This window comes from Arxiozyma heterogenica (assembly GCF_036370985.1).
Source record: "Arxiozyma heterogenica strain weizmannii chromosome Unknown scaffold_21, whole genome shotgun sequence".
NCBI lineage: Eukaryota > Fungi > Ascomycota > Saccharomycetes > Saccharomycetales > Saccharomycetaceae > Arxiozyma > Arxiozyma heterogenica.
In genome coordinates, this window is record NW_027042674.1 from 468,251 (window position 1) to 484,530 (window position 16,280).

At 32.0% G+C, this 16,280-nt stretch overlaps 6 protein-coding genes across 6 annotated transcripts; 1 reads left to right on the forward strand and 5 right to left on the reverse strand.

Moving 5' to 3' along the window:
* Positions 1–182: 182 nt before the first annotated feature.
* On the forward strand, positions 183–1,679 carry CST9 (SUMO ligase CST9; the record flags this gene model as incomplete). Its single annotated transcript, XM_064859222.1, has 1 exon — positions 183–1,679. One exon carries the CDS (start codon positions 183–185, stop codon positions 1,677–1,679), a length of 1,497 nt encoding a protein of 498 aa, XP_064714031.1.
* Positions 1,680–1,987: 308 nt separating this feature from the next.
* Positions 1,988–2,209, reverse strand: COX8 (cytochrome c oxidase subunit VIII; the record flags this gene model as incomplete). The annotated part of the gene is made up of 1 exon (XM_064859223.1): positions 1,988–2,209. One exon carries the CDS (start codon positions 2,207–2,209, stop codon positions 1,988–1,990), a length of 222 nt encoding a protein of 73 aa, XP_064714032.1.
* A 928-nt stretch (positions 2,210–3,137) lies between these two features.
* Positions 3,138–5,099, reverse strand: VPS33 (tethering complex ATP-binding subunit VPS33; the record flags this gene model as incomplete). The annotated part of the gene is made up of 1 exon (XM_064859224.1): positions 3,138–5,099. The coding sequence occupies one exon, from the start codon at positions 5,097–5,099 to the stop codon at positions 3,138–3,140; it is 1,962 nt and encodes a 653-aa protein (XP_064714033.1).
* A 495-nt stretch (positions 5,100–5,594) lies between these two features.
* AFG2 (AAA family ATPase AFG2) lies at positions 5,595–7,934 on the reverse strand (the record flags this gene model as incomplete). Its single annotated transcript, XM_064859225.1, has 1 exon — positions 5,595–7,934. One exon carries the CDS (start codon positions 7,932–7,934, stop codon positions 5,595–5,597), a length of 2,340 nt encoding a protein of 779 aa, XP_064714034.1.
* A 520-nt stretch (positions 7,935–8,454) lies between these two features.
* Positions 8,455–12,270, reverse strand: SKI2 (SKI complex RNA helicase subunit SKI2; the record flags this gene model as incomplete). Its single annotated transcript, XM_064859226.1, has 1 exon — positions 8,455–12,270. One exon carries the CDS (start codon positions 12,268–12,270, stop codon positions 8,455–8,457), a length of 3,816 nt encoding a protein of 1,271 aa, XP_064714035.1.
* An 872-nt stretch (positions 12,271–13,142) lies between these two features.
* BDF1 (chromatin-binding protein BDF1) lies at positions 13,143–15,530 on the reverse strand (the record flags this gene model as incomplete). Its single annotated transcript, XM_064859227.1, has 1 exon — positions 13,143–15,530. The coding sequence occupies one exon, from the start codon at positions 15,528–15,530 to the stop codon at positions 13,143–13,145; it is 2,388 nt and encodes a 795-aa protein (XP_064714036.1).
* Positions 15,531–16,280: the final 750 nt, after the last annotated feature.

A 16,280-nucleotide genomic window follows, 5' to 3' on the forward strand; every position in this document is an offset into this window, starting at 1 on the left:
ACATGCAAAACCAGATATATATTCAGTAATTATCCTTTAACTAACCACTAATTTATGTATTTGTAAGTAGAAAAAACCTGTAAATACAACAAGAAGTAAATTGATAACTGTTTCCAAATTGTATTGTCGATACTATTAAAAGCTTCAAGGATCTAGCTTAAACGTAAAAAGGTAAAAATATAATGTCAGATGCATTATTCGATAAAAATTTTGTTTTCTGTTCAATATGTCATCAAAGAGCTGCTACAGGTAACCCATTAATTTTGACTTCATGTGCGCACATTTTATGTGACAAACATTTATCTATGGACAATATATGTCCAATTTGTAAAACAAATGATATCTCGACTGTCAGATTGGTGGAGCAACAGACATTACCTAACGATGTTAAATTATTTTTTCAGCCTTTACCCACCCTAATAGAGAATATATATAATATCTCAATATTTCAAATCAATGGTTTAAATGAACAGATCCACTATTATCAATCTCATTGTATCAAACTGAGAGAAAAAGTTGCAAGACAGCAACAATTACTGTATCAAGCTAAAAATGAACTTGATAAGATACCATTATTAAAACAAAAAATTCAATACTTAGAAGACTCAATACAGTCTATAACTAGAAACGTTTCTACCACGAATAAAAATAAGACTCCAGTTACAAAAGATCATTTAAAAGGATCCAAACATAAGGTGTCTTCGTTTTTTAATAGAAAAACTAATACCAGTTTTGGCTTAAATAGTACAGATTCTTATGTACAAACTCAGCCACCACCAACTGTCGATTTAACTATAGACAATGATGATTACAACGATCAACAACAACAACAAAAACAACAGCAGCAGCAGAATTTTGTTTCTAAACTTAGAAGGTCTCAAGCACTACGACACAATACTCAAAAATCACTTCAATATAAAGATTTCTCAAAGGAAAAGGATCAGAATAATAGAGATCTATACAGCAAGAATAAGAGAAGTACTAATGTAAGAGCCAATACTATTAGCCTAAGTTCATATAAGAACGGACAGATAAATAATAAGAGAAACCTTAGAATAAATGATAGCATAGCTAATACCAACGGCCATACAGATGGTCTTAAATTATATGATGATTTGATAGCAGCAGAATCTACACAAATTAATAAATTTAATTCAAGCTCTGAATATATTTTACAACCCACACAGAATACTTTTTCTCCAGAACGAATACAATTTAAAACTGGTATACAATCACCTAGGTCAAATAATAATAATAATAATGAAAAGTATGGCCATCATTATACTGAAAACAATAAACAATATCGTGAGAATGATATCCCTATGTTGAAGTGCAAAAAAGCAAACTTGATTACACCCCCTGAAAAAAATTTGTCTTCAAATACTACAAATAATAATTCACAAATCTATAATGATAAAACTCAAAGGAAAAGAATGAATACCACATTGGTATCAGGACGAATACATTTTCCTACACCTTTAGAAAAATTAAAAATTGGTAAAAGGAAACCAATAACTAATAATTCGCCAACAATGGCCCAATATTTAAAGCGAAGAAGTGCCACATCTCAAATTATCCTACCGAGCAATTTTGCTAATAATAAAAACACAATAAACAATGGTAGTATTGGTAACAAACAACTCTATAGAGGGCAAACATCCACTAATAATTATAAGTAATAAAAAGAAAATAAAACAGAAGAAGTGGAATAATCCATAACCACCATAAAAAGGAGAGATACAATGTTACTAAATTATGTGTTAGTTTGATATATATATATATATATATATATATATGTATGTATGTATGTATTTATATAAATAGAAAGAAAGATATACTTAGGGAGGTAAATAGAGATATATTATAAAATAAAAAGAAAAAAAATATTGTTGTACATAAAAAGAATATGTTCTAAACCTGATATCAGTAAATTAAAAAAAACAAAACAAAAACTAATTAATTAATCATCAACTTATTTTCCACTTGTTTATATGTTACCACTCTTCTTTAATTGAACATAACAGGAGATAAATGGGACAGCAAAGCCAAGAGCAAAAAAACCGAAGTGCACAACACCGTACGGGATCTTTCTGTCATGTACTTTGAATGGTATATTAGAGTAGACACCTTCTTTGAAATGTGCTGCGCTTCTAGCAATAGAAGAAAAAGTTCTCCTCGTAGAAAGTCTAACTAATTGTTGGGTCAACATAATTCTTGATATTACAAATGTATGCTTCTTTTTTGTATATGGGTGCTTGTCTATAAATTCAATCTTTTTGGAACAGAAAAAAGTGGTGATATACTATTTCCGAACGATTAGAAGTAGGGTCCGTTATCTACGAAACTCTGAAATGCCTTATATAAGAAGAAGAAAAAAATTGCAAGGAATCGTTATGACAGAAGGAATAGAAGGAACCAGTATGAAAGAGCCAGATCACCAAGAAAGGGTCTAGAAGTTGAATGGAGAGTAAACATTTATTAATGGATGAATACCTCCAATCGATGAATGAAAACAAAACGTGTATAAAAACGCAGCTGAAAGCACAGGACAAGACCTTCTGAGCGTTCGATCAATCAGACTCTAATCTTCCTTTTCTCTCCCTTCTCCTGCGTCTGTTCGAGCGATTGAGCGTCACATTTACAATCCCCCGATATCTTTTTTTGGCATATTTATATTCTCTTAACGTTTCCATCTGTTTGCTTCTTAATTTTTTTCCCTTCTTTTGATGGGCCAAATAAACAAAAACAGAGAAATTCCATGACTTGCTTTTTTTTTTTTTTTTTTTTTTACTTGCGAAAACTCCGTAAAGGAGAATATTATTGGTCGAAACGAATTTTACACAGTACCCTAGAGTTCAAGAAAGAATCGTGTACATTGTTCTTATGTCTTTCTATATATGTACAGACACATGCATACTAACTTAAAGAAGTTAATTGATCACTCTGATACTAGCATACGCCCATCATCCTGTTGAGCTTAAGACTGCTTTACAAGTGCCTACTGTGAGGTAGTGGAAAGTACTTTTATTTTATATATATATATATATATGTACCAAGAAATGCATACATACAATAATTTATGTAGTAACGCACACAGCCTATTCGGTATAGTGGACATACGATGCAGCTAATTTCTTTCATGGTAATAGTCTAAAGATTCCATCGGCAATAATGATGAATCTTTTATGGATTCCCTTTAAACGTAGACTTTCTTGTAAATGTTTAATTATGGCAACTTCTCCTAATGTAATACCACCAAGAAATATTATTATTGATACATCACGATGCTGGTAGTTCTTCTTGTTACTGCTACTGTTACTGTTACTACTTTTAATTCGGGATTTTTTGGATGGTTTCGGAACCAGTGCTAATTCTTGAACAACCATTTTATTACCATATATTTTCTCAAACAGTTCTTTAGTAGCTATTAGGCTAGGCTCCCTTGATAATATAAAAGGCTGTTGAGATGAATAACTCTTGGATAAAAATGTACGTTCATACAACAATTGTAAGATCCTTATTGTTATGGGGACAACTCCACAAAACGCAAATGATAAACTTGTGGGACTTGATGCCTCCTTTTCTGCATTACTATTTTCATTTTCGTCTATTGGTAATGTCTCTAACCATTTAGCTATACTTCTATAGTTCCTTTTCAAAAGAAGTTCGTTTCCACTCGATTTCTTGGCTAAATATTTCATCTTTTGTAATCTTTGTAATATAAATAAAGTGTCAATCCCAAATCGATCTATCAAATCGGTTTTCAATGATTCAAAATCAGAATCCTTAATCCCACTTTTACACAGAGCAATCAATGATACTAATTTTAGTATTCTATCTCTAGGAACCTCATTCTCATAAATTAAATCCATCAATTTTAAATAAAGTTCGCTCGAATGAACATAATCTGATAAGATATCTTGTTCTAACTCCAAGATCCTAGAGAATTGTAACTCAGGGTTTGTTTCTACTTGCTCAAGAACGTCGCTTGATAGAAGTGTATGCATTTTCAAAAGTCTCTGATTCTCCTGTAAGGTTGACAAGGACTCTACAAAATTTTTGATTTCACCCACAGTCTCTGCAGTGTGTCTTGAATCATACTTGATTTGAAGCTCTTTAGCCATTTTATTTAAAGTAGGTCCAATTGTGCCAAAATTACAATATTTTATCTCTTGCCAAATATCATCATTTACATAATTCAGTTTTATATCTTTCTTAGTCTCTAATGACGATAAAGACTGGTCAAATTTGAAGAAATCGTCAATTATTCCTATATATGACAACTGGGTCAATAATGGGGTTATTGGATCCACATCACGCTCTATAACTATCAAATCTGTCTCCAAGTTTATATCATATTTATTTTCGTATAAAGTAGACTTAATAAATAAATCATTTTGATCCTCCTCTCTAGCCATTCTATTCTTTAACTGGTTGAGTAAAATGGTCGATTCATCTCCTATACTGACAGCTGTGGTTATTGTCGTATTAGTGGTCTTTAATAAAGATAGCACACAGTTTATCATATTGTTTCTTAAAATAGATCGTGTGCATTGTTTCATGGAAGATCTATTAGGATGATATAAACTATCATTATCATCATTAAGCAATACATTTGCTAATAATAAATCATCATCTATACGAGGAATAGGTAACGTAAACCATGGATATAGTTTACTTCTTGGTATCTGTGATTTGATAAAGTGAGGTAGCTCTTCTAAATGGTTTGTATCTTGAGTCTCCCAGGTACTATAAATGATATTCAATTTATTTATCGTAAACTTTGACTGAATTTTAGTGAATATTGATGGGACTATTAAATTTACTTTAACATCTATCAAAAACACTAACTCCATACCGGGATCATTGTTCATAATAGTCTGTAAATCATCAATAACTTGGTTTTCATCGAGTATAACAATTTTTCGAACAGGAGTCCGGTCCTTCAATTGGGTAAATGATAATATTTCATTTAATAGAGGCAAAAGTGTTAACTGAATAACTAGAATTTGATCTGCTGCACTAATATTCGATAAAATATCTGTTAATCTTGTAGATATAATATTGCTAAACTGTCTTGTATTCCAATTTTTATCCATTGCTAGTGTGGAGTCCTTAAGTGTTGTGTAACGTATGATTTCTTCGTTTAAGAGATCTTATGGCATTTTCGCAAAATGACCAATATGATGCGGATCCAAGATATTTTATACACTTTTAGATGTTACTCATAATATCCCAGCATTTCAAGGTGTCTTATTCTTCTTTTTTTCTTTTTTCCTTTTAGCTGTCTTCCAAACTTTAAGAAAACGTATTGCTTACCAACTCAACAAGCATAGCAACAAGAGTTTTAACATAACTTTTAGTGCTTATAAATGAATGGAAAAATTCAAAAAAAATCAGATGAATTGTTAAGATTTATATATTAAGAATCAATTCAGTGAATTCATATTAGATTGTATCAAAAGTACATTAATATTTGAAAAAAACACTGTACATAATATACAGATACTATTGATAGTTATGCAAGGTCTTATTTTACATATATATATTAATTTGAAATAAATTATGTGTTCACATTAAGTAATATATGAAAATTATGCCTTCATACCACTTCTTGATGCAAATTCTCTATAATAATCAAGCATCTCTGGAGTAATACCCTTTGATATTCCTTCTAAGGCATTTTCAAAATGTTTGGGTTCCACATTTGTGGCCTCAAGATTTTCCATGATGGCAGCCAACCCGGCTTCTTGGCATAACAATACGACTTCCGCACCTGAACAACCATCCGTACGTTTAGCTAGATCTTCGAGATCAATACCAGTTTGTTCAATATTAAATTTCTTGGTACAATTCTTTAGTATCTGAAGTCTCGCCTCAAAATCAGGAGGAGCCACATAAATATGTCTATCTAGCCTTCCAGGTCTTAATAAAGCAGGATCAATCTCATCAGGTCTATTGGTTGCTGCCACTATTACTACACCGTTTAATTCTTCAACACCATCAATTTCGTTTAATAAAGTAGTCAAGACATGATTAGCTGCGGAGGTAGATCCACCACTGTCTCTATCTGGTGATAAAGCATCAATTTCATCAAAAAAGATAATACTTGGAGAGGCTGCACGTGCTTTTCTAAATATCTCCCTAATTGCCTTCTCTGATTCACCAACATATTTATTAAATATTTCAGGACCTTTAACAGCAAGGAAGTTAACACCTGACTCAGTGGCTAATGCCTTTGCAGTTAAGGTTTTAGAGCAACCTGGTGGCCCATATAAAAGAACACCTTTTGGTGCAGAAATTCCTAGTTTAGCAAAAGTCTCTGATGCTTCTAAAGGCAACTGAATCATTTCCCTCATTTTCCTCTTTAAATCTTCCTGTCCACCAATATCAGACCAATAAACTTTAGGCATTTCAAGAAAGATCTCTCTCATTGCACTAGGTCTGACTTCTAATAGAGCATTCTCAACATCACTTATTATTACTTTTAGGGTAGTTTCAGACAAATTGATACCTTCTTTAATTCCACGTTGGATTGTTTTCATCACAGATTCTCTACATAGTGCAGATAAATCTGCTCCTACATAACCATGTGTCTTTGAAGCAATCAACTTGATATCTTCGTTGGTCAAAGTATGCCGTTCTATAGACATTTTACTAAACTGTTTCAATAAAATGTCCAATCTGGCATTAACATCAGGAATCCCAATTTCGATTTCTTGATCAAATCTCCCAGGTCTTCTTAATGCTGGATCCACAGAATTAGGTCTATTTGTTGCTGCTATCACTACAACCCTTCCAGAGGCACTCATACCATCCATTAATGTTAATAAAGTTGCCACAATTCTGCTCTCAACTTCGCCAGAATCATCATTGGATCTATTTGGTGCTAGGGAATCTACTTCATCAATAAATATCATGGACGGTTGGTATCTTTGTGCTTCATTAAAAATATCCCTTAAAGCAGCTTCTGTCTCACCAAGATATTTTGAAACAATGGATGGTCCACTAATTGTCAATATATGGGCATCAATCGAGTTGGCTACACACCTCAATAACATTGTCTTACCTGTTCCAGGTGGACCGTGCAACAAGATACCACGAGGTGGAGTAATACCAAAGTCACTGAACAGAGTAGGTTGATTCAATGGTAATTTGATAGTATTTTGTAATATCTCAATTTCTTTGTTTAGACCACCAACGTTTTTATAATTGTGATGTTCTGGTAAATTATATTTAGAACTAACTGTTGTAGAAGAGACCAAAACAACCTTTGTAGAACCCTTTTTATACAAAACAGGTGGTGACAAATAAAATGTATCTAATTCTTCATTATTCTGCAAAGTCATCTTTGATATATCTGGTGACCTGTTGTCTACAACATCAGTAATTAACAGGTCCACTTTTTTTGCTGCTTCACAAGAGTCATTTATGTCGAAATCCTTAAAAAGCATTCCAGGCATGATAATCCCACATTCATCCAAAAGCTTTTCAACCCTTTTAAGATCAACATCTTGTTCAACTAAAGAGCCTTGTATAGATCCAACAGTAATAGTAAATGCATAAGTTGGTTGAGAAGCCAATTTTTTTATTTCAATACGATCACCTAATAATATATTTCCAACAGCCCTTATTGGTGCAGATAGTAATATTACATTAGAAGGGTGACTTTCATCATCAGCTGGTTTGACTTGAACAGCAATTCCATTACACCCAAATTTATTGATTAAGCAGATAGAACCAGGTGAGATATCTAGATTTTTTAAAATAGAAGGATTTATTATAGCACAACATGTAAGTTTATTATCACCTTTGCTATTCAAAGGACGAACAATATACTCTGTTGGAAGTTTAATCTTTGGTTGTTTGATTGTAGAATCATTCTTCGAACTGGAGTTTAGTGACTTTTTAGATGTACTTGATTTGGGAGCCATTAAATTTGGTAAAAATCCTCAGAGAAAAACCTCACCTGAATCTTTATATCTTTTACTTTAATACAAATAGATAAAATTTATTTGTAGGTTAATCTTTTCGCATATTATCGCATATTTATTCATAATAAACGATTCTGATTATATATTTTACAAGTAACTGATACTAATGTCGAATTTTTGATGGTCATCGATAAAATTTTCAATATTTCCATTAAAGGATATTTCCAATAAGTTGTTACCTGAAAATAATCCATAGTGAGTTTTTGAATGCATATTGATACAATCTATTCTTTTTAAGGATATACATATACATATATATAAATACCATAATAACTATAGATAGATGTATTTTGGATGTATAACAACGTTAAAGCGATTTTCTCCTTCTTCACCTTAACAAAGCAGTACTTTCATATACATACCTCTTTAACAAAATAGTACAAGTACAGTCAAAACGATATTATCATAATATTAACAGTAACAATAGTGTTAAAGACTAAATTATATTAATAACCATTATCTATAAATACAAACTAGCAGCAAAAACTATGTCTCTCTTAATCAATTCTTGAGCTTTACTCATCTTCATATGAAGTGTTGAATTACCTATAATGATGGATGCAGTCTTTACTTCACGACATATTTCATCTAACCATGTAATAACTCTTACAACAGTACCTTCTGCCTCTGGACTAATTTCCATAATTTCTTTAAATGAAAGACCACGTGCCCATTCATAAACAACATTCATTAACGCAAATCTCTTCTTTTCTAAGAATTCTGCCTCTTCTTGTGTTAATGGAACTTGATATGTTTCATAAACTGATAACATCTTTTGATAGATTTCAACTATACGTTTTTTACCCTTTACTAATCTTGGTGTAGCAATAGGAGGTTCTTCTTCTCTAGTTCTTCCCTCATAAACGAAAGCTGATAATAATGCTACAATTTCCTCCGGTTCGAAATCACCCAAGAAATTATCTAGAATTAATTCAGTCAAAACTAATTCGTAACCAGAGTTTATTTCACAAGCAACTCTACCTTTAAGAAGAACAGTATTATGCTTATCAATAAATCCAGTAGATTTAAGTACTTCCAATCTTCGTTCATAATCAGGTAATAAATTCAAATTTTCATCAGACATTAAATGATTCAATTGCTTGATTTCACTTTCTAATTTATATTTCTTATATTGAGGTATAAAATGAGAGGCTAATCTTGGACATTCATATGATTCTAAAGAAACTAACTGTCTCATTATATTCTCTCTTTCTAAAATATTTTGATGTAATTGTAAATTACCCTTGATATCAAACTTTCTTTCTCTTAATTTTAAAGAACTTTTAATGACATTGGATACTTCTTTGTCAAATTCTTCTAAGGCATCTGGCTCCTTTCTCAAGAATGACTTAAAATGAACTTTCAAGACATATGCAGTAATGTATTCAATAGATGTTAAAGATATGTTATAAAATAATGGCTCTGCAGTTTTAAATTTCTCGAAGTTGATTCTGCAGTAAGATGTAAACTTTCCTAAATATGGAAGGTGATTTGGTTCGCCATTTGGTAATGTATTAGGCTCTGTGAAACATAAAACACGGCAAGTCATGGTTTTGGTATCATTTCTAAACACAAAACCAAGTCTATGGTTTTCCTCTTCATCTCTATATACCACTAATCTTCCAATTTTTAAAACTTTGAAGATTTCTGGTGTATCTGACAATTCTGTCATTATATCAATGGTATTTTGTTTTAATCTAACTGTAACATCTAAGAATTTTTCAATGTCTCTATTACAGCTGTTACATGTTTCATTTTGTAGATGTTCTAATTCTCCTTCTAATGCCTTTATTTTCCTTTCGTATTCTGGATGGGAAGTTTGGTTGGTGTTTTCACTAAAGGAATATTTAATCATTTCTTCAACTTTTAATGCTTCTATTCTTAAAAGATTTAATATCATATTATATGTTAATCTAAACTGTGATTCCAATTTGGTTGGGACACCAAGTGTAACCTCCTTCAATGAAACTCTTGATAGAGGCTCTGTATATGACATGATAATAACAGTCCCAGTTTTATCTAATCCTCTACGACCAGCTCTACCTGCCATCTGAGTAAATTCACCAGGTGTTAAATCTCTTAAGCCATTACCATCATGTTTTTGAATTTCACTGAAAACAACTGTTCTAGTAGGCAAGTTTAGACCCATAGCAAAAGTTTCAGTAGCAAACAATACCTTAATAAAGCCCTTTGCGAATAAGATTTCAATTAATTCCTTCACAATTGGTAATAGTCCGCCATGATGGACAGCAATACCTCTTTCCAACAGAGATCTAATTTTCAAAATTTGAGGTAATTCCCTATCATCTTTCTTTAAACGAGTTATAGATTTTTCAATAAACATGTAAATCTGGGATTTTTCTCTATTATTACAGAAATTAATACCTTCCAACCAATCAGCATATTCTTCACATCTTTTCTTACTGAATACGAAAACAACCATAGGTAATAAATCTTGTTTTCTTAAATAATTCACCAATGTAGACCAAGTCTTTTTGGAAGGACCACTCCTTCTGAAAAATTGGCTCTTATTTGAACCAATTGCACCTGCTCCACGGCTACCGCCACGATTTCCGCCGCGTCCTCCACCACGAGAATTACCTTTAGAAATTTCCTTGGTGTTCTTTCCATTTATAGCACCTGATTTATCACCACTTAACATATCTTTATGTTTTTTAAAGTTTGCCTCCAGAAATTCCCTGTCTGGAGTAATTATTGGCATTAATTCATTCTTAGTCCAAAGATTGATTTCTAACGGAACTGGTCTTTTTGGTGTAGATATAACATATATGTTTTTTTGTTTGGTTCTACCGATCCAAGTAGCAAATTCATATGTATTTGGTACTGTAGCTGACAATAAAATAAATTTAACATGTTGCGGTAGCATAATAATAACTTCTTCCCAAACAACACCACGGTCTTGATCATTAACATAATGGACTTCATCAAAGATGACAAACTCTACATCTCTAATTAAATCTGCACCACGATACAACATAGACCTTAAAATTTCTGTTGTCATAATTAAACAATTCGCTTCAGGATTAATTTGAACATCACCTGTGATTAAACCAACATCAAGGTCCTTAAAAGTTTCTTTAAAATCCCTAAATTTTTGATTTGATAAAGCTTTTATGGGAGATGTATATATTGTTTTAGTCATATTTCTTTTTGCCATAGATATAGCATATTCAGCTACAACTGTTTTTCCTGCAGAGGTATGTGCAGCAACAAAGACAGAATCGCCTTGTTCTAGATGGTAAATGGCTTCTTTCTGGAATGTATCCAATTCAAAAGGCCATGTCCGGGCTGGATTAGGAACCAACTCTTCAAAATTAGTGATCTTATGATTCAAATCAACAACATGTGCCCATTCTTTTCTTTTCATTATATTTTTATTGGTATTAATAGTTCTACCAAAATCTATATCTGCTGGTAGCAAATTATCAATATCTTCAAAAGTTTTATCTTGACTCTCCAAGGTTGGTAACTCCTTTTCTTCTTGGCTGATATTATTAGAAGATAATTTAGAGATGGCATTAGATAATTCTGAGTTTGTTAATTCTTCTGCTTGCAATCTTCTGCTAATAATTTCTTCTTCAATCTCTTTAGAATTGTCTACTTGATTCAACTGCTGGAATTCGTCATCATTTAATGATGATTCTACAAATTGAGATTCATTTTGTAACAAAGAGTCATTAACATGAGGTATAATCCCTCTCGACAATCCATCAGGGATATCGAATAATCCATCTTGGTCCTTATGTAATAATTTCGTAGAGTTGTTTAAATTACTTGATTGTATAGATAATCCACCTGGCGTAAAAGGTAATTGTTGGGTGCTACCTCTTATGGTGTTTCCATGATTATTGATACTTCTGGTCAGGGATAAAGAATTAGAAGCATTGGCATTGATGATTTCTCTTAGTGTTACTTCCTCTTTAAAACTGTTAATCTTACCTTCAATACCTTTTCTTTTGAAATAGTAAGCAGTGCGTACTACCGGTTGTGGAATAGTTAAAAATTCTTTATAATCATAATCTTCTGAGTTCATCTCAGGAACTTGTTGAACAACATCCAATATAGACCATGGTAGAATATTAGTGGGAGTCAAGTATTCTTGCTTAAGTTCATTATTAATCTGTTTCTTTGTTTTAGAATCATCAGATAAATCTACCTTCGTTAATTTATCTTCAAATAATTTAATAGTGGGGTCATTTGTAATCCCTTTCAAAGATTGATATAAGTCTTCAAGAGATTTTTCGGTCAAGTCCATTTTTATTTTACTTCTTTGGACCAATTTAGCAAAATCCTAATACTTGGATATATATGTATAGATTTAAAAAAGCAATTGGACAGTAGAAGACGGCACTCAGAAGTGGAGGCGAACCATCGTTAACTGTGAAATTGTAATCTTATAGTTTTATTTCATTTCTTTGTTTTCCAGTTTGTTTTGTTGTTTGATAATCGGGGGGATGAAAAAAGGGAATAAAAAAAAAATAAGAATAAGATCGTTGAAGGTAAAACAGAAAAAAAGCCAAGAATTAGGTGAAAAGGGAGCAAACTTATATAATATATAAAAGATTAAGTATAAATACAGGTACTGTGAGGTCATAAATTGAATCCATCTCTCAATGGATGGGAATGATTTGTTTGACTTAGCAGAGGGGATACTTTTACTCCTCTGTACAACGGAAGAGAGGAAAAGAGGAAAGATAGAAAACAATTATCATAAGGCAAAAGTGTTGTAATGGTATAAATTACGTATAAAGATATGCTTATAAATATAGATCGGTGTGTGTATATAATTACAATAAAAATGTATAAACATGTATATAGTATATCTTTGGCATTAATCTAGGTCTATTCTATTTTTTTGTCTCTTTATTTATTTTTTTATAGGTAATTTGTAAACGTTGCAATTAAAAGTCGTTCAAATTTTAATGTTACACTACATGCAGTCTCTATTTAAAAATTAGTAATTAATTAATTATAATGGAGATGTGTGATGACACTTGAAAACTATTGGAACAGAAAATAGAATAATGTGGTATATGTTTGTATCCATCATATACATCGCTTCACACCAGATCCAAAAAAGGGAAGATGGGATAAATAGTCAGACTACATATCATATCATGTTACAGCTTACTCCTCTTCACTTTCACTTTCATCGTCATCATCATCACTTGAGGAAGAGGAAGATGTGGATATAGATAAGGATGCCTTATTTAGAGGGTTTGTTTTCATATTCGTTGGTGATCCATTAGAGCTTAACGGAGAAGCATGTTCCAAATAAGCCAATTTGTTCTTAATCTTTTCAATTTGTCTTGACTCTTCTTCTTGACTCAATTGTCTTGATTTTCTCTTTTTGTTATTTATAGTAGAATTTGGAGATAATGGTGAATAGTCTCTATGGTCATTATGATCACTTAAGTTATTGGCATTACCATTGTTGCTGGCAGATTCATCGAATTGTCTGAAAAATGTGTTGTATAAGGTTAAGATGGTATCATTATCCAATGTGTCTAAATCTAACTCCACTTCTTCTTGGCCAACGTTATTTGGCATAATTATTTTGATAACTTTCTCCAAGTTAGTGGAAGAAAGATCATTGATATGTTCTGTAATGCATTTTTTCATATCATAAGTTACAACAGTCTTTAATCTTTTTCTATCGCGGTTTAACTTACTAGATTTGTTTGGTCCTCCGCTTCTTTTATTATTCATCCGCCTTCTATTTGTTGACCTTTGTTGATATTTAGCAGTATTACTTTGGCCTCTCAATAATCTTCTTTCTTTTCTAATTCTTTCAATTTCCTGTCTTTTTAATTCTTGTAATTCAACTTTCATTCTGGCCAATTGCTCTTCTAAATATTGAATAGCAGGGTTTGTAATTGCGGTTTCATCAATGTCGTCGTCATCATCGTACCGATCATTGTCATTTTCATCATATATGACATCATTATCGTTGTTATTATTATTAAGGTTATTGTTACCGTTTTTATCATTGTCATATTCATCATCATTATAATTGGAAAAAATTGGTCTATCTGCCCATTTAGAATTAAACACCTCTTCTAAACGATGACCCATCATATTGACAATTGTTCCATCGGGATTGAATGCGTAACAATTGCTAAACACCAATTTCATATCTTTTTCGAATTCTTCTAAGGATTGATATTCCCAATTTGATAACTTGTTTTGCATAGTACCTAAATCCATTGGATGTTTCACATAATCAAAATACGTGGGAATATTCATTGCTACAGGATCAACTGGCTCCAAAAATGGGTAATTGAAGCTTGAATATTTCTTTGACATCATTTCTTTTAAAACAGAACCACAAAATTTCATTGCTTGTTGTAATTTTTTAGATTTAGGTTTTTTATTTTCAATTGGATAAATGTCTTTAGATTTAGGAGGATGGATCTGTCTCTTTGGTCTACCGTTGTGTGTTGGTGCTCGTCTAATAACTACAGGTTGATCAGGATCTACGGTATTTCTACTTCTTTTTCTACCTTTACCGGCACTATTACTACTATTACTATTGGTTGTTGTATTAGCAGTAGTAGTAGTGGTAGTGGTAGTAGTAAATGTATTTTTAGTATCATTAGAAACACTACCTGCTTTTCTATTAGGCCTAGAGCTTTTACCTAAAATCACAGCTTCCTTTGCAGGCATATTTAGCATGTGTTTTTCGAAAGCTGCTTGAATATTTCTTGCCATTCGGGAGATGACAGATGTTGCGCCATTAAAAATTATTGAATTATTTACCATTCTGTCAAAATCTTCAGTAATTTCTTCTGGTGTGGCATAGGCATTAACATTTAGTTTTTTTTCGATGGTGGACAAGTCCATTGGACGTTTAACATAGTTGTAATAAAAAGGGATGTTTAAAGCAACGGTATCTACAGGCAATAAGAATGGTTTAGCGTCCTTTAATCTTTTCACTGCTTTTATAGCCATCAAAGCATGCCTTTTTTGGTGCTCAGGGATAGGGTCATCTGGTAGGTTATTCATATCAGGTTCTGGTGGGGGAGGAGGAGCAGGTTTAGTAGTGGCAGGGTCGATTATAGGAATATTACTATCATTGGAAGTGCTTTCTGTGTTGGTAATTTTATCTTTATCGGTTTCATTTGAGGAATCTGAATTTTTTGTATTTTTTTCATTTGCATCATTATTTGAAGTGTCAGTATTTTCATTTTGTTGTTCATCTTTATTATCTATATTATCTGATAATGGATTATTATTATTATTATTATTATTATTATTATTATCCTGTGGTGAATCTAATTCTTTTATATCTGGTGAAATATTTTGATCTATAGTAGTAGTAGTGGAGGTGAAGGTGTCAGTTGTAGTAGTATTTGAGTCTTCAATGGGATTTTCATTTGAATTTGTATTGTCATCACTGTTCGGTGTTTGAACAGGAGTATTCATATTTTGGGGAGTAGTAGTGGTAGTGGTTGTTGTGGAAATAGCAGTAATATTTTCTTCCTTCTTAGGTGAGAGTGGTTGTGGAAATTCCATATTATTGTTGTTATTATTAATATATGTAATTATTTTCTCTTTTTAAATGGAAATATATTTCTGTTATTATGCGGTGTTATAATATATGTATAAGTATATGTATACAAATATGTAAAAGAAAAAACAAAAGAAGATAAAAAAAAATGTGTATGTATAATTAATTATACGTATAGATATATATATAGATGTATGTAATAACAACGGTAATGGGTATAACCAGAAGAGAATGTATAGAAATCGAAACTGGTGTAGTTGCTGTTAAATGGGAAGGGTGGCAAAGGTCTCTTATCTTTATTTTGGGAAGAAAAGGAGAAAAGAGAAAAGAAAAGGAACAAACCTCAATTGATAAGTAATAAGAGTATTAAGTGTTATATAATATAATATGAAGAGGCTAAAATGGCTTAAGGTGAAGAAGCATGTGTTACAAAATATTAACATATACGTGTACATACATATACATATGGACATACACATTTAAAATATGTGCGCGAAAGGGAAAAAACGGGGAAAAAACAAGAGGAGCAGAACAAACCCTAACTAAGAAAGGAGCCAAGAAAAAAGTGCGACCTAAATGGCGTACATAAAAGGAGGGAGAAGAAATTAGTAACCCTATTGAAAAGGTATAAGAAGAAACGTTTTCCAGGAAAGGAAGGCAGCAAGACAAGATGAGACGGGGTAAGCACGACATAACACAGCATAACAGAAAGCGATGCTACCACATAACAGCCCCACCAACCACGAGGGAGAAAG